This window comes from Mauremys mutica, chromosome 1, assembly GCF_020497125.1.
Source record: "Mauremys mutica isolate MM-2020 ecotype Southern chromosome 1, ASM2049712v1, whole genome shotgun sequence".
NCBI lineage: Eukaryota > Metazoa > Chordata > Testudines > Geoemydidae > Mauremys > Mauremys mutica.
In genome coordinates this window covers 9,818,613-9,836,627 of record NC_059072.1, presented here as the reverse complement: position 1 = coordinate 9,836,627, position 18,015 = coordinate 9,818,613, and the positions used below count along the sequence as shown (strand labels likewise).

General features: G+C 51.6%; 1 protein-coding gene across 7 annotated transcripts in view; it reads right to left on the bottom strand.

Annotated features, from left to right (window-relative positions):
• Positions 1 to 18,015, bottom strand: part of PLXNA4 (plexin A4) — a 684,054-nt gene that overhangs the window by 222,172 nt on the left and 443,867 nt on the right. For all 7 annotated transcript variants that reach the window (XM_045028652.1, XM_045028703.1, XM_045028642.1 and 4 more), the window contains one exon: positions 16,866 to 16,966. In XM_045028652.1, coding sequence (XP_044884587.1) covers positions 16,866 to 16,966 — 101 coding nt within the window. The remainder of the gene's footprint in view (positions 1 to 16,865; positions 16,967 to 18,015) is intronic.

Sequence of the window (18,015 nt, the reverse complement as noted above, 5' to 3'; positions counted from 1 at the left end):
TGGAAATGGGTATTTAAAATACTGCCAGCCAGCGCTAAGCTGCAGCGAGCTGCACGGCGCTACTGAGGAGGAATGACACTCCCAGGCATGCGGTAGCTAGATTGTGATTATTTTCTGAATATATCTCAATTCCAATGTAGATCTACTCTCCCGCCTGGGGCCAGAAAGAAGCACAGAGGGGAGAGACTATGCTGCAAGTCAAAAGAGCAGGCAGCTCTCCTCCCCTCCAAACCTGCTGCTGAGATAGAAATGGATCCTTCCTCTTTTAACCCTTCTGATGCTGCCACTTCTCTGCCAGACAAGCAAATGCTCAGGGTGATGTAGGCACAGGCTGTATCGCCAAGAGGTTACACAGCCAATGAGGATTCATTTATCTTTCATCCATTGATACTGATGTCCCATGGTCTAATTCTCTGGTCCCCACTATCCTAAACCTGCTTGTTAGATTGCAAGATGGAAAAGACCTGCACGCCCTATGGCCAGCACTGGGTAGGCCCCTACTGGACAGTGTATTCTTCTCTGGGCCAATTCTACCTGTCCATCGTACTTCTATGACTCCCACCACTAGAGTATCTGAGCGCTTCACAATCTTTAGAGGGGTAGCCGTGTTAGTCTGTATCAGCAAAAACAACGAGGAGTCCTTGTGGCACCTTAGAGACTAACAAATGTATTTGGGCATAAGCTTTTGTGGGCTATGACCCACTTCATCAGATGCATATAATGTAGGGGTTTAATGTAGGGTGTCAATTAATCGCAGTGAACTCACTCCATTAACTCAAAACAAATTAACTCGATTAGAAAAATTAATCTCGATTAAGCGCAGTTTTAATCGAACTGATAAACAATAATAGAATACCAGTTAAATTTATTATAAATAATTTCTGGTGTTTTTCTACATTTTCAAATATATTGATTTCAATTGCAACACAGAATACAAAGTGTACAGGGATCACTTTATATTTATTTTTATTACAAATAGTTACACTGTAAAAAAGAAACAAAAGAAATGGTATTTTTCAGTTCACCTCATACAAGTACTGTGGTGCAATCTCTTTATCATAAAAGTGCAACTCACCAATGTAGATTTTTTTTGCTACATGGCTGCATTCAAAAACAAAACAATGTAAAACTTTAGAGCCTATAAATCCACTCAGTCCTACTTCTTGTTCAGCCAGTCCCTCAGACAAATACGTTTGTTTACATTTACGGGAGATAATGCTGCCCACCTCTTTTTTTACAATTTCACCTGAAAGGGAGAACAGCATTCGCATGGCACTTGTGTAGCCAGTGTTGCCAGGTATTTATGTGCCGGATGTGCTAAACATTTGTTTGTACAGTACTTGTATGAGGTGAACTGAAAAATACTATTTCTTTTATCTATTTACCGTGCAAATATTTGTAATAAAAAAATAATAAAGTGAGCACTATACACTTCGTATTCTGTGTTGCAACTGACATCAATATATTTGAAAACGTAGAAAAACATCCAAAAATATTTAAATAAATGTTATTCTATTGTTTAACAGTGCAATTAATCGTGCGATTAATCATGATTATTATTATTTTAATCTTGCGATTAATTGTGATTATTTTTTCAATCATCTGGCAGTCCTAATTGAATGTCTTTATCCTCCCTCTGAGGGAAGGCCGTGCTATTATCCCCCCTGCCCTGATGGGGAACTGAGGCACAGAGAGGCTAAGTGACTTGACCGCAGTGATGGAGCAGGGAACTGAATGCAGCTCTCTCAAGTCCTAGGTTGGTACCCTAACCACTGGATCTTACTTCCTCTCAGCTCTAAATGTCCCCCACAAAAAGGCTCCCATGGCTTCCCTTGGAACGCTGTTCCACAGCTGAATGGATCTCACCATTAGGAAATTTCCTTAGCATTCAGCACAAACTTTCCTTAACCCGCCCCCCAGTGCTCCTTGCTATAACCTCTTGGCTCCCTTGCTGCTTAGACCCTTACAATCCTTAGAGGCAGCTGCCTACCACAACCCACCCTGGGTCACTGTGTAACCAAGCTTCCCAGCTATCGTTCTTTTAACTTCTCCTGATCCCTCACTCCAGACCCTTCAGCACTTTTGAGACTCACTCCTGTCTTTGCAACAAGATCGCCAGCAGAAGAGTGTGTCTGTTCCTGGCATGTAGCTTCCTAGCAGCGCCCTGTGCTGGCTGTGGCTCAATTTGCCAGGGGCAACTAGGCTGTGATGGGGGAAGGGAAGGAGGAGGAAATAGATTTGCAATTAAACATTCTTGTTCTTTGCATTCGCACATCTTATAGGCCTAGGTCTAGCCATCGCTATCGCAACACGGCCCCCGTGAAAATTCAACACTCGGGCCTCCAACCACCACCGGGTACTAGCCCAGGCCGGTGGATGGGACATTTCCCTGGAAGTCGTGAGTCCTTTGTTCCATACCCAGCTGTGACATTGGCCAAATCTCTTCATTTTTCTTTGCCTCAGTTTCTTCCTCTGTAAACAGCTGATGATGCCCCAGCTCACCAGTCTAAGGGCACGTTGTTCTGTTACTGGGGATCTCCCTATTCTCACAGGAGGAGCCAGTGGTACCAGATTGGAATATATTCCATTTAAATATTCTAAGCCGCACTCTGAACAGACTGAGTAAAGAGGGATGGGGGAGGGAAGGACTCCCGTATCTCCCCGCAAGGCCAGGGTTCAGGCTTTCATCTGGCTGCCCTAATTCATGGCAGGGGGCTAAGGAATTAAAGCAACGGCTTCTGCCTTGGGAGACATTTCATGCTCTCAATTCAATGCTATTCCAAAGCAGCTAAGGAAGAGGCTTGGGGTGAGAGCTGATGGGGGAAGGAATGCTGCAGAAAGGAGAAAGAGGCTCATTGCTCAAAGCCCAGAAGGAAATAAGGGGTCTGTGTGTTGTTGAGGGTGGTGGGGTGTCGGGGGGGGGAGGAGAGTGGCAGAGGATGCGGGGCTGGATGAAACCAAAGCATATAGAGAGAACTGGAAGAAAATAATCTAGGCAAATGTGGAGCCTCAGCTCCCCTCAATGTCTGCTCCCCAGAGAAAGTCCCCACATCAGGACACACTGAGCAGCTCGATCCTTTGCTGCCATATGCAAGCTGTCCACAGCTAGCGGGACTCCGCACAGCCAGCCCAGGTTTCCACCCAGCTCAGCCCTTGGGAGCACTTTTCATTTCTCGCCGAGACTCCTCCTCTCGTGCAGAGCCGCTGTGCGTGGAGGGGACAGTGACAAAGGCCCCCTCGCTTGAGAGCAGGGATGACATGAGGCAATTCAAGGGTTAGCGTGCGTGAGAGGGCGGAGGTGCGAATGTGTGTGTGTGAACATGACAGGGAAAGCTAAGGGGTGGTGTGAGAGAGTGCGCACGGGTGGCCGTGCTAAGGGGAGTTCGTTGGTGTGTTTGTGCGCGCAGAGAATGCGGTGTGTGTTTGTGCGTATGTGTGTGCAAAAAACCCCAAGAGGACTCTCTCTGTATGTGTGTGTGAGTGCGTGCAATAAGAGCAGACAGGCCTGTGTGTGCGCCGTGTGTGCATGAACATCCATACCAGGAGGCAGCTGAGTGTCCTAAAAAGTTCCTAGCGATGATTTCAGGAGGGAAAGCCTCCTGCTTTTCCCCCTTCTGAGACCTGCCAGGAATCTGACACTGTCAAGGATGATGAAATGTCAGGGAGAAAACACATTCGGAGGCAGACGTGACCCCGCCCTGGGAGAACTCATTCGCTGTGCCATTTTCTCTCATTGGCAGGTTATTGGCTGCAGAGATACTGAGGAATGTCTGACAATAAGACAGAAATCAATTCCCTGGAAGCAGCCCTATGACGGAAACCAAATTTTCCAAATCATCCATCCATCATAACTCTCTGTGATTTTGCTCCAGAGGCTGCAAGGCATTGCAAGGAACCCTACAGGGCATTCATTATTCTGATATGTAGCAAGTTAGAAACGCAGTGGAACTGCTTACCAGAAACCCAGCGTGAAATTCTGTATATAGCAAAGAGCGGCCCAAGCTGCAAAACTCAGATCAGGAGTTTGGCCTCCCCTAGGGTGTTCAGATTTGGGGTTTCAATACACCCACTTATACAAACAGGCCCTGATCATGAACATTCAAGTCAGCATCTGGACACCACTCACTAGATTCAAACACAGCATAACTTTCCCCTGCACATCTATTCTGCTTTCCCATGCCTGCATCCACCATGCAGCTCCACCAATGTGCACTTCAATCCTCATCTACCAAAGCACCAGGTAACCTAGGCCTCCTAATGCACATCAATCCAGACCCGTAGCAACCCTGGCTATGTCAGTCCCAGGCTCTCCTCTGACCACACACATAAATGCTGAACAGCACCATCCACTGACTGCTACCCTAGTCTTGGGCCCCCAACATGCTGCTGATGCATCTCAGTCCTGACCTGCAGCCTTGCCTGAGATTCCAGTCCTGGGCCCTGTGGAAGGCAGCCGAGGCACCTTGACTCTGATCTACGGGACGCTCAGCAACTGTAGCCCAGAGATCCCCACACAGCTGTGCTGGGGCGACCTGTGGCAGACGGACAATATCCTGTAATATCCTGAACAAACCTGATGGACTTAAGATCAACTTTACTGAATTAAGTTAAAACCTTATTGAATCAGGGTTAATACCTTTAGGGTCCATTGCATTAAAAATTCACTTGTGTATGTGTTATTGCCAGGGCTGCCCTTACCCATATGCAAAGTACGCAGCTGTGTAGGGCACCAGGAAATTTGGGGCACCAAATTTCCTGGTGCTCTGTGCAGCTGTGTGCTGCTCCAGCCCCTGCTCCGGCTCTTCCCAAGGGCCCTTGCCCCTGCTCCGCCCTGGCCCCACCTCTGCTCTGCCCCCACTCCCCTGAGCTCTGCAGCATGGCTGGGCTTGAACTCACCGGCGGCGGGAAGTGCAGACCCCGCCCCAGCTGCGCCGCCAGTGAGTAGTTCCCCCCTGCCCCCTAAGCCAGCCCTGCTCCCCCCACCCCGGGGAGGCCTGGGGCCTGCCCCCTGCTTCCCCCACCCCATGGAGGCCTGGGGACAGCTCCCCTGTTCCCCGCCCCCACCCCGCAGAGGCCTGGGGCCCCACTCACCCACCCCGCGGGGGAGGCTGCGTAGGGCCCCAGAATAGCTAGGGACGGCCCTGGTTATTGTGGCACTGAATGTACCTTCTCTAGTAGGGAGGGGAGGATGCTAAGGAACTTCCTCTATTATCGACCTTTTGAAGCCACCCCGCTTCCAACTGGATCCTCCAGGGACCAACAGACAGAGAGAGGGGCTGGGGAGAAGTAGCCTGGTTTTAAACTGGGTGTGACGTTATTGATATAAATTGGGACCATATAGAACATGGGTTGCAACCAAGGTCCTGTAGTGGCACCAAATCTTAAGTAAAGGGGGTCATATAAGGTGTCTAAGACCAGGTTCTGGGTTGCTGGTTATGATTATGCTGTCTGTATGTCTGTGTATCATTTTGTAGTTGAAGTTATAAGTATTGGCTCTGTACTGTCTGTATTTTGTATTATGCTCTGCTTCTGGGAAATATCCCAGACAAGCTGGTGTTAGCCCTGCCTAGCTGGCTTGATGGCCCATTAAGGACCATCAGCTACACAATTGACCCATGGAGAGAAGGCAGACACGCCTTGTGACTCAGCAAAGTATGCAGAGACTTGTCCATGTGACTGCAGACTCCATTTTGCTGTAATTTTCCACAGTGAGGACAAAGAGATTCTTACACCTGGAAAAGTCTATATAAGGCTAATGCCTCATCTCCATTTTGTCTTCAATCCTGCTTCTGACCTCTGGAGGGACTTTGCTACAAACTGAAGCTCTATACAAGGGACTGAATGACCCATCCCAGCTGGGGATGTACTCCAGAGACTCAATTTGAACCTGCAGTTTATTCCATCACTGCTACAAGCCTGAACTAAGAACTTTGCCATCACTGTATGTAATTGATTCCATTTAACCAATTCTACCTCTCGTCTCTACCTTTTTCCCTTTGTAAATAAACCTTTAGATTTTAGATTCTAAAGGATTGGCAACAGCGTGATTTGTGGGTAAGATCTGATGTGTATATTGACCTGGGTCTGGGGCTTGGTCCTTTGGGATCGAGAGAACCTTTTTCTTTTATTGGGGTGTTGGTTTTCATAACCATTCATCCCCAGGACGAGTGCACTGGTGGTGATGCTGGGAGACTGGAGTGTCTAAGGAAATTGCTTGTGTGACTTGTGGTTAGCCAGTGGGGTGAGACCAAAGTCCTTTTTGTCTGGCTGGTTTGGTTTGCCTTAGAGGTGGAAAAACCCCAGCCTAGGGCTGTGACTGCCCAGTTTAAGCAATTGGTCCTGATTTGGCACTCTCAGTTGGGTCCCGCCAGAATTGCTCCGTCACACTGGGTCAGGGTGTTCTTCCTGATCCAGCATACAGACAGGATCACTGGTCCATGGAGGGCCCCAATCCTTTGGGAAGGGTTCGAAGGACTGGCCTACTGAACCTCAGAAGACGGGTGCTGAAGCTGTGATGAACTGGTAACCCCAAGGAATCCCCCTTGGGCGGGGGGTTTGAAAGACTCCATGTTCGAGTTGGGGTCGTGCCTGGTAAGCTTATTAGTGCGTAGGTTCATCTACTGTTTTTAATGTTTTCTCTGTACGGCTTTTTCCCGTAAGACTAGAGCAGGCTTGCATCGGAAGTGCTGTGTGGTACCTGGAATCTGTAGCCATTACACCTGTTAACTGTCTCTGAAGAGAAAGCAAGGAGGTGCGCTTCGCTTGGCTAACCTGTCTGCGCTGGGAAATGCACAGCGGAAGCAGCGAGCTGGGCAGGCTGGAGATACCCCAGTCAGAAGGGAGAAAGATGTGGGTCTCCACCCAGAAGGGCAATGGCTGGGGAGCCAGCAGCCTGACAGCGGGCGCCCTGGCTGGACCACTGAAGGGAAATACAGGGGCAGTTGCCCTGAGCTGTGGCAGATCCTAGTCCTGATGTACAACATGCCATGCTCTGGCAGCCCTGCCTCGTGTCCCGACTCGCACACAGAACTTTGCCAATGCTCCTCATTCTTGACCTGTAGCAACAGCCCCCCACCTCCCCACCTCCCCTGAGCAGAGACTGCAAAGTGGCTGCTCTGTCATGGAGACAAATCACAAGTACGACACCAAGCTCGCCAGGTCTGCTGTAGTGAAAGGCTCATTCGGAAACCCGCTGCACAAACTAATTAGCCTCCCACCCCGCCCCACTGCCCTCTAGCTAGGAAGAACTAATCAAGGGAAAAGCCTGTTATCAAAATACATTTACCAGGCACCAGCGTATTCCAGTTTGCGGGGCCCGGTAAAATCCGTGTGTCGCCTCAGGCAGCCACAGCCGTGCCGATGAATCAACCTGCGAAGGGCACAGGCCTGTCCTGCACCACTATTTATGGGAAAGCAAATGGAGTGCTCCTGAAAGGGATCTGAGTGGCATCTTGGCAGGCTGAGATCAGAAAAGGGGCAGGGGCAGTGCCAGCTGGCTCCAGGCTGACCCTGCTACCTCTACCTGTATGGATAGTAGGGTGTCCAGGCCTTGTCACTGGCCTTTCTGCTGAGGCCACCAGGTGCAATTCAGGGTGGTTTGTTCAACGTCCACACCTGTACACCACAGACGGATGTGATTTATCAAGAGCCAACCACTGCCTCAGAGCCTTTCGGACGTTAACAAGGGATTTGCTCTCTCTGGACCTAAAACTCATTTCACAAAGCCATGAAAGAGCCTCCAAGATGATGACACGTTTTGGGCACTTCTGCTCTGCTCCAGGTGAGATCTGATGCTGAGGTGCTAAACGGAGAGGTACATTAGATATGCCTCAACCGACGGATTACGATTAAAGGTTACATAGATGTGATGCAAGATGCTGAATAGCCCAGTATAAATCCACCGAGCCATCTGGTCCCCCTGCTGCGAGCACCTTTATGCAAAGCAGAAAACATCCTCTCCTCTTTCAATAACCACCTGAGAAAGCGATGGATTCACTCTGTGTCAAGGCCCATTGCGGGCAGATTACTCCACTCTGCCTAGCTCTCTGACCAAGCTTCCGCTACAGACTCGTCTGAGTGCCGGCTGAGACAGCGCATGATCCGAACCAGCCACAGCTTGGGGATGCAGCTCAACGGCTACGCCCCGCTCTCCCCCAACTGCCACTTCCGAGCAACCCCTCAGAGAGTTCCAAACCAAATTCCATGTTTCAGGATTTTCTTCCAACGTTTTTCTCCTATGTGACTCCAACCAGTCCAACAACCTTAACTCTGACCAACAGCCATTCCGACTGCACTAGGAAATGGGGCTTAAGCTCAGCTACGCATGTAGGTGGAAGAACAAACAGGGCAAAAGGAGCAAAGTGCAGATCTGAACTTCCCCAGCATTCGGAGGTTCGGCTCAGCTCTTCTGTGCCAGCCACAAGCTTCAGAGCCAGAGCTGGGTTTGAATCTGAAATCTGCCACCATTCAGCGGAAGTCAGGCTCACCTCTAACAAACAATGTACCTTTGTTCTGACTGGAAGCTCTCAAAGCCCTCTGCAGACAGCAAGGCCCCTGCGGGATTAATGCCCGGGGTAGGAAGAGCATAAGAAGCCCTCCAGACCCCACACAGGGTTCCAGTCGCAACTGCAGTTCCTGGGTCTAATTCAGGGGTAGGCAACCTGTGGCACGGGTGACGAAGGCGGCACGCAAGCTGATTTTCAGTGGCACTCACACTGCCCGGGTCCTGGCCACCAGTCCGGGGGGCCCTGCATTTTAATTTAATTTTAAATGAAGCTTCTTAAACATTTTAAAAACCTTATTTACTTTACATACAACAATAGTTTAGTTATATATTATAGACTTATAGAAAGAGATCTTCTAAAAATGTTAAGATGTATTACCGGCACGCGAAACCTTAAATGAGAGTGAATAAGACTCGGCACCGCACTTCTGAAAGGTTGCCGACACCTGGTCTAATTCATCATTGCCCTGCTCTTGTGCAGTTGTTTACACCAATGCAAAACATTACCATTCTGACGTGACAGCAGTTTACATCCTGGTGTAACACAGACAATAATGAATTGGGCCCCTGAGGGCGGGTTTCTTCAGTGAAACTGTGGGTGCAGGATACCTCCCAGGATCAGGCTCAAGCCAGGAGCAGGAATCTACATGCTCCACCATCCCATTCACTCGCCAGTGCTCCGAGCTGACGTTCTGAACAGCGTGGGGCTTGGGGTGCTCTTCCTGTCCCCCCCTCTGAATCCCTCCTGGCCTTCCCATGCAAACATCACTTCCCAGAGCGGGCCCCGACATTTCCTGTCTCCCATGGCAGCGCTTGTTAAAGGAGTTCAGAGCGGGAGAACCTCAGCCCATGGGGGAGCAACATCCTTTCAGCCGACTAAAAGTCAAGCGAGAGAAAGACTTCTAAAGAGCTCGCGCCTGATCTTATCGCTGCCTCTGCAGGCGGCTTGGGTTACCGGAGACTCTCTTTAGCGACTCAGAAGACTTTGACCAAGAAAGGTAAAGTCAGGGTCGATCAATGAGACTGTGCCTACTCTGTGGCATCACGTTACCTGCCGAGGCGAGACAGCGTTATTTTCTGGTCTGGGCATGAGTCTGTGGGAGGAAGAAAAATAAGAAAAAAGCCCCCAGACTAGGCCAGTTGTTTAAGTGCAGTTTTCCTTTGTACCAGGACAGTCTGTTAGAAATGAGCCTCGAGACTTCTGGATGGAGAAGCTTCCCCAGATCCCAGGGTGAAAGGGGGCGGACACCGGAGACCAGAGCTAACTGACGGGATAGATGCCCTCTCAGACAGGACTTTCTGCCCCAGAAACTCTTGTTTCCCCATGGTGGTAGCTAATCGCTAGCCAGGCCCAGCCTGCTCCGCTGGAGGACAGCCGAGAGAGCAGCCTGAGGCAGTCTGGGTGACAGGGCCAATGCATCGCAGCACCTGCACAGAGCCCCGCACGGGGACCCAGAGAGGCAGCTTGTGCTTCCCCTGTCCCAGGACTGTTTGGGGTCAGTTCCTCCCCTGGCATAAGATAGGGCAGTGCTGTGGGGTGCTTCCCACAGACAAGCTGGGCAGGGTGCTGTGAAACTCTTGTTCCAAACAGCCGGCTGGAGCCAGATGCAGAATAAAGCCGCGCTCTTCAAACACTGAGCGGTCCCTGAGCATCACCAGGGTTTCCTAAACCGAGGAAAAATAACACACACATACACACACACTCTCTCTCTCTCTCTCTCCCTCTGGCTTGATTTCAGCAAGAGCAAGGTCAGGTCCCAAGGCTGGGAACTAGCAGATAAATCTCCTGGCAACTCCTTCTTATCCCATTCCCTGGCTGCAGACTGTGCCTGCAGCTGGGCGATGTGCTGTAGCCAGCAGTTCCTGCTGTGACTGCTTAGCCTCGGCCAGGATTTAGGCTATGTCTGGCCTGGAGCTAGAGCTGGAGCTGGAGCTGTCATTTCCAGCTCAGGCAGACGGACCCACACTAGCTTGATCGGCGCTAGCCTGCTAATAACAGCGTAGCCATGGCCGGTGGGACGGCTCAAGTACAATCCCACCTGAAACTCTAGCTATGGACTTAGGCAACTGGGCAAGCCATGGCTAGGCTGCTATTTTTCGTAAGTTAGCTCAACGGGTATGGAATGAAACCTTCCAGCTCTAGGCCAGACATACCCTTACAGCGTCCCTACATAGCAGTGACACTAGGCAGCCCAGCCTGCATTAAACCACAGACTCCTGCCTCTGGCCAGCAGCCTCAGGAAAGAATCCCCTTCCGGTAGTCACTGCAACCACGTCCTAGCTCCACGCTGCCGCTGCTCAGGGCTGGAGGAACAGCAGCTTGTGGCCTAACTTGGTGCTATACGTTGCTAAGATCCTAACTGGTGACCATGTGTGTTTGCAGGAGCAGGGTACGTCTGTAAAGAGGAGGGTGTTTTCACACTCTTTCATCTCCATAAGTGGCACGGGCCCTCTGCTGCAGCTGGCGAGACTGACGTGGAGTGGTGGGGGTCCAGGTTTGGAAGAAAGGCAACCATGTAACTCAGTGTGTGGGGGTGAGGGAGTGAGAGGTGTTGGCCAGTGCGCATTTATGTGGCATACATTTGCATGCGTGTCTCTGTGTGCATGTCTGTTTTGGCACATGTGGGTTGCATGACAGGCAAGAGCGTCGTTGCGGGAAGATGGGGGGTGCTTGTGCATGCTGGAGGTGATTGGGGTGCTGGTGCCTCGGGCTGTGGATGTGTGTGCTTTGGGCAAGTATTTGCTGGTGGGTGTGGTTTTGCATGCTGGGACTGGCATGTATCCCTGTGCGCCTGGCCACAGCCATGTGCGTGCAGGATGCTGCACAGGTATTCATATGGCCACAAGCCAGTGACTCCTCCCCCCATCCAAATAGGGAGGGGGAATTATGGACACAGCAGGTTTATCCCCCATCCTAAAATATACATTCCTTGCCTGAGATTGAGCCACTCTCCAACGTCTTGGAGTCATGATCAAACATCTGGGGAGGATCCTTCCATTTGCCTCCTTGCTCCTCTCAGTCCCTCAACCCTCAGCTGTTCCATGGCTGGGAAGCACTGAGACACCGTTTGGAGCAAGCCCAGAGACAGAGGAGGCAGGGCAGGCGGAGGGAAGTGGCGGGGTGAGGGGTCGGTCCCCAGATTTGGAGGGCGCTGCTGGGCAGGACTCGGCTCAGGAGGCTGGTTGGCACGATGATGCCTCTTGCGGCAGCAAGTGGAAAAGCAGCGATTTGTTTCCCACTGAGAGAAAACTTTCACCGTCCCGTCCTCGTGCTCTGGTTCAGTGACACTATCGTGACCTTGCAGTTGGCCTTGGTTCACCAGCTGCCTTCTGTCCTAGGCACTTGGTCTCTCTGTGCCAGCCTGGTTACCGCCCCTCCCTCAGCCTCCCTGGAGACCTGTGCAGAAGCCGAGCCCCATGTTTTCAATTTACACCATCTAAATGATTCATCACAGCCTAAAGAGGCCTAAACGCAGCCCCGGAGGGGAGCTGAGCCACTGAAAGGAGAGGAATGAGATGAGAGCTAGAGATACAGCAATGCAAAGCTCCAGTGACCGGCTCTCTTCCTTGCCATGTAGAAGCCAATCAATGTCCCTCCCTACCCCCTCCTCACGCTTCCCCCCACCCCCGTCTCTCTCTCTCAATAGAGTCAAATTTCCCCCTGTAAGATTAGGATGGGAGAGTCACAGAAATCAATTCCTGGGCGCTGGCACGCTGCCCCTTGCACAGAGAATTCAGGATCGCAATGCAAAGTTGGATCACAAAGCAGTCACCAGACACCGTCCCAGCTCCCAGCCCTCCGGGCTAAAGCATTCACTAGAGATCAACGGCTGGAGACTCAGAGCTTCCAGAGAACGGATGGATGGGGCTGTGGGGTAACCTTAGAAGCCGCGTGCACTGACATCTACACTGAGCACCTCAGTTACTGATGCTCAGATCCAACAGTGAGAAGCACTCTAGAAATAAACAGACAGCTACGCGCACCCGACAGGCCACCCTTCTCCGTTAGGTGAGCAATTTACGGCATGCCCACGGCATAACCCTGCACTGCCATTAATTAAAGATGATTGATACTGGAGAGGAAGGATGCTCTTGTAGTTAAGGCACACGCCTGGCAGTCTGGAGCTGCGAGTTCCATTCCTACTCTTTCAGCGAGGGCCTAGACAAGTCACGTCTCTGCTCCATGCCTCAGTTTCCCCATATGTAAAACAGGGATCACTTTACCTCAAAGGAGGCTGGACTCCTTCCTGCTTACGAAGCGTTTGAGACCCTTGGCTGAAAGGTGACACAGGGTGATGTATTAACACTAGTGACAGGCAACGGTTCTGACAAGTTTTCCTGGAGATCTCGTGTGGGCGGAGGGGTGGGGGTTTGATTGGACAACAAGTCTAGGAAAGGCTGATTAATGAACTTCACAATGTTCTAAGGTTCAGTGCCAATAAGGACCCAAACACCCAGGTGCTGCTCCCCTGAGGCAGCTGGACAGCTTAACTCTGCAGAACAGGAGCTGGAGGTTATGGGAAACCAGGGATATCTGGCACTGCCGGCTGCTTGCCTGGCTGGAAATGCCCTGGACAGCCTGGCTCATGTGGTTTGGCCCTTCTGTTTCCAAGCCCAGTGTGAGGGGCAGAGGCAGGCAGATAAAAAAAAATAAACCCAGAGATCGCAGAGAAGACAAAGAACTCCTGGCACCTTCTCAGCCTCCCGAGTGCCTAGTTCACTCCAGGTTTGGTTTAAGGGCGAAGCGTCCTTTGCCAGGCCGGGTGGTTCTACCTGGAGCCAAACTTGCTCACCCAGCCCCACCAGATCAGACGTATTACAGGAGCTTTGGAGAGAGGCCCCGGGACGCAATGGGGCGGGAACAGGACAACAAGGCAAGGGCAGAGAGTGGTGAAGTGGCCACAGCACTGTCGTCTTTTCTTAGGGAGTTGGGGTCACTGACTTATACCGTTTCCTAGTAAAACCCATAGAGCCTGAGTCTCCTCCCCCCAGCACTACCTTCCTGAGGTCAGTGGCGTGGCACTGGGGGAAGCGAGGGAGGACTCGGGTTCTAGGCACACAGTGGCTTCGCCCAAGGACAGGCGAGGCCGTGGGCAGCAGTGGCCCGGAGCTCACGCCTGGGAAGCAGGACGAAGGAAAGGAATTTAGAGGGAGGATTTACATGTTTTCCTTTCGGAGCACCTCAAAAGCCAAGGTGAATTAGCCCTCATGGCCCTACCGTAAGGCATGTAAATAAAGGGCAGCCCCATTTACAGAGGAGGAAGCAGAGGTTAAGCAACAAGCTCCCAGGTCTGTCCTAAAGTTGGGAATAGAACCCAGGAATCCTGCTGTGCTGGCCAGTGTATTAACAACAAGGTCATCCTTCCTCCTTAAGGGAGGAGAAGGGGGGTGTTGGGGGGAAGGTTTGCACATGGGATTCCTAGTCTTGAATCCAGTTCTCCTTTCCCTACTATACGCTGGCTAGCATTTTCTTTAGCTCCCTTGCACCAAGTTGCTGTGCAATCTGCAGTTGTCTCTGCCCCTTTTCTCTCTCTGGGGATTTATTGCTAGGTGCATTGATTGCTTGATCCCTGCCACTGACCCTGGGTGGCTGCAGCAATAGCCTGAGATGAAATATCTGGTATTGCCATGGTTCAATCAGCAGCTAATGTGGTGTGATGATCTCTTCTATGCATCTGGAATCCCTATCACTGAGCCAGTCGGGTAGCAATGACACCTACTTCTCCAGGCCAGACCTCGAGACCCAGATTTACATGCTTCCTCCAATAGAAGAAATGAGCTGGGTGACGTCAGGCTGGTATTCAAGGCACACCTGGGTCTGTGCTCTAACTTCACCCACCTTTCAGGGACTCCACTTTCACCTTGCAGGTAAATGAATGGGATTTAGCTAGACAATGGAAATACCCTCCCTGCCTTATCTGCATTGCCATCCCCCAGCCCGACGTCCAATAATTGTCTGAAAAATGTCTGAGCTGCTTTTTAATGCTAGACCCTGGGCAGGGCCCCCCATTCCCGCTCGGTACGGAGGCGGCCGTGTTTGGTTCTTGGTTTGGAGAGGAAGGGATACGTGACGTATTCATGATGTTTGTGCCACAGCTCAGGAACTTTGGTGATGCGGCCGTGTGCTTCATACATCACTATCACAATCACCATCAAACTAATGCACTGCACTGGACAAGCATACCTGTGCCCCCACTCCTCGGGGCTGATCCACACAGGATAACAGCCTGCTACTGCTCTCCAATTAAGGAATGAGTCCTTCAGCTCCAGTAGTAGAGGCTCATGCTTTAGACCAAGAGGTGCTGGGTTCACTCCTCCGCCTGGGGGGTTCTCAGCAGTGATGGGTGCCCGAGTCACACCGAAGTGTTCTTCAGGTTCCTATAGACTTGGGTAGGAGGGAGGATCTGTCACTCCTTGCACCCTCAGAATACGCTGCACGTGATCAGCAGCCACACAGCGCCAGATCCCACAGGTGGGGGGTTCAGCGTGCTTTGACAGCCCCGACACCCCCTATGTGCCTACACAAAGGGTGCTGGGCTGGCAGAGGCACCATACGCTTCCCCTATGCTGATGCCTCCAATATGCCTCAACCTGAACCCAGAGGAACCATCTCTAGAGCTGGGCACGGAGTTCATGGCTGCTCTGCAGAGACCCTCACTGAGGAGACCAATCAGTGCACAAAAGGTGGCTGTTTGTTGGGAGGTGGACACCTGCCTGCTAGGAAATGAACCAAGAGCCACCGATTCATTGCATGCAAGCCACCAAGCACCGATCAGACACTAATGGCATTCAGTCACTCTGGGATGGATGGAGCTGATGACTTAGAGATAAGAGGCCTCCTAGCACATTGCCAAGCCCACACGCCAGCCAATCCCTCTGTCCCGTGAGGGTCATTTGACATAAAGCTGACTGATTCCAGTGAAAGATGCTACATAAACAAATCAATAATGGCAATCCACCCAGGTCCTTGATACAGAAGAGGTGGGCCCCTTCGTTGGCTAGGTCACTGATAGCAAAAAGCACTCTGCTCGGGTGCCACGGTGATGGGCCCGGGAGAAGAAGAGCAGAGGGAGAATACACCAAACCTGGCTGTTGAATACAAGTGTTGGCCTCACGTTCTCAGACCAAGAGGGACTAGCAGGGCCCTGGATGCAGCTTGCTCGGTATAGCTGGGGTAACATTTACAAACCTCAGCTCAGGCCAGGTGTGCCCAGGATCTCCTGAGTGAGTGCAGGGCCTAAGCAAAGGCGGGACCTGACTCCTCGTTTTGGGCATATTCATCCCCGCTGCCCCCAGCTGCACTCTGCTGGTCTATATATGGCCATGAAGATCAGACATGCTGCCAGGCCACGGGCTCCATTGGCATGTGATGCCATCCCACCATTCACAGCTTGCCCCAGCCTTGAGCTCGACAAGCCTGAAACCCAGCTCTCTCTGGCACTGGAAGAGGGTTCTCTGCAGGGCAGAAGGGGAGATGGGTGTTGAGGTTAGTGAGAGGAAGCCTCGGGGTCAAAGGAAAACAATACAAAGTGCTGCAATGTCAGCAGGGCCTGGGGCCACCTCAACTGAAGTTCTGCATTCATTCTAGAGGCACCTGGCAAGGCTGTATTTCAGAGTATGGCTTCCTTCCCTGCAGTGCCATTTTAGTGAGCAGACTCCCTCCTGAACGCTGATCCTGGGACCCACGCGGGGTGGAAATTATCTGCTCAGACTTTGCCCACTGTCCCAGAAGAGCCAGATGGATCTGCATTGAAACAGTTGGGCTGACATTTAAATTGTTGTCACTAGGTTTCAGAGCTAACACTTGACTGAGATGAAACGGGGCAGTTCTCCCTTACACGTTACCTATGAATGTGGCCCCCTGTGCCTATGGAATCCTGAGGTCCTGATTCTCCTCTCCAGATAGTGTAAAGCAGGAGTCACTCCCTTGAAATCAACAGCAGTCAAAACAATGTAAACAGTAGAGAGTCAGTGGAGAGCGAATGGGCCGGATTCAAAACAGAGTGGAGCAAACAGGAGCTTTTCCATTGATTTCAATGGACTTTGGACCAGGGTCTTGCTGAGTCCCTCCTTATCCACTCACATGTGCACTCAGAAGGGAGAAACCCAGACTGCCTTGTCTCTGTCATTATTCTCTTTACCATTCTAAGTGAAAGGAAGACGACTGCTTCAGCAAGGACACTCTCTCTCAGTCTCCGAGGCCCCAACTGAGCTGCTCGGATCGCATTTTCGAGTGATGTCTTGTGCCCCACCAGGGACAGCCCTGTCCATTTGCAGCTTTGCTGCGTGCCCTGGTAGAGAGTGAGAAAAGCGCACGGGAGGCAGGGCCGGATGGAGGGAAATGCCATCGGGCCGTACTCACGTGTTGTGAAGCACACACCAGCCACAGTGGGGGTCCCCGGAGCCCAGGCACGCGCTGCAGGTCTTGTACTGCCCGCACGACTCCACAGGCACTCTGGTCAGCTGCGGGAGGAAGGGAGAGAACATTTCAGTCTTGCTACACTGCTCCCAGTTCCTTTCTGGAGCGCAGGGTGTGAAGCCATTCACGCTCCTTGCTGCAGCAATCTGGAGCCAAGCCTCTCAGAAGGGAACCTGTGCAGAGCTCCCCAGGCCAGCCACGCAGGGAATGCCACAGTGCGGCCCCTGAATAAAGCTGTTTGTAACACATGTTGGTCCAAGTTCCAACCCGGCACAACCCTATTACAATCAATGGCGTTACACCAGGGGATTCTGCCCCACACCCTCTCCCTTGCTCACACACACCCAGCACTGAAACAAACACCCACGCACAGGCTCACGTCCACCCCGCCCCACACATACTGCCCTGTTGCTTCAGTTCTGTTTGGACAGACCCGGGCTCAGCACAGCAGACAGCCTGTTTGCAAAGCTCGGCTCTAGAACGCATTGCTAAATTGCTAATTCATCTGATCAACACACCTTCGGCTTATGCCCTGGAGGGCAACTGCGGGGCCTGAACTGGTACCACAGGCTCTGAAAGTATCTCTAGATACCTCTCTCTGGGACTTATATGGCCCCCCTTTATCACAGCATCTGATCCTCACAACACCCTAGCGAGCTAGTGCAGGCCTATTATCCCCATTTTACTGATGGGAACTAAAGCACCGGAAGACTAAGTGCCTTGACCAAGGGCACACAGGAAGTCTGGGGTGGAGCAGGGACATGAACCCAGTCCTAGGATAACAGCCTACAACCACCTGGCCATTCTTCCATTCTAAGAGCTCTCTCCTGGTCTCTTGTCTCCAGACCTCTCTGCCCCGCCTACTCCATGGTGAATATTTCCTTGGTCAATAAATCGCACACCAAGCGTCGCCCACAAGCCCATCTTTTCTTCTGGAAACTCCAGCTATTTTATTTTCCACGTGCAGCTATCATTCCTCTAGCCCTCGGCCCCCTGGACTTCAGCTCCAACTTAGGGCAGCTGAAGGAATTTCAAAACCTCCCGGCGGTTGTTTATACACCGCACTTCGCTCCACTTGGGCTTTCTGTTTACA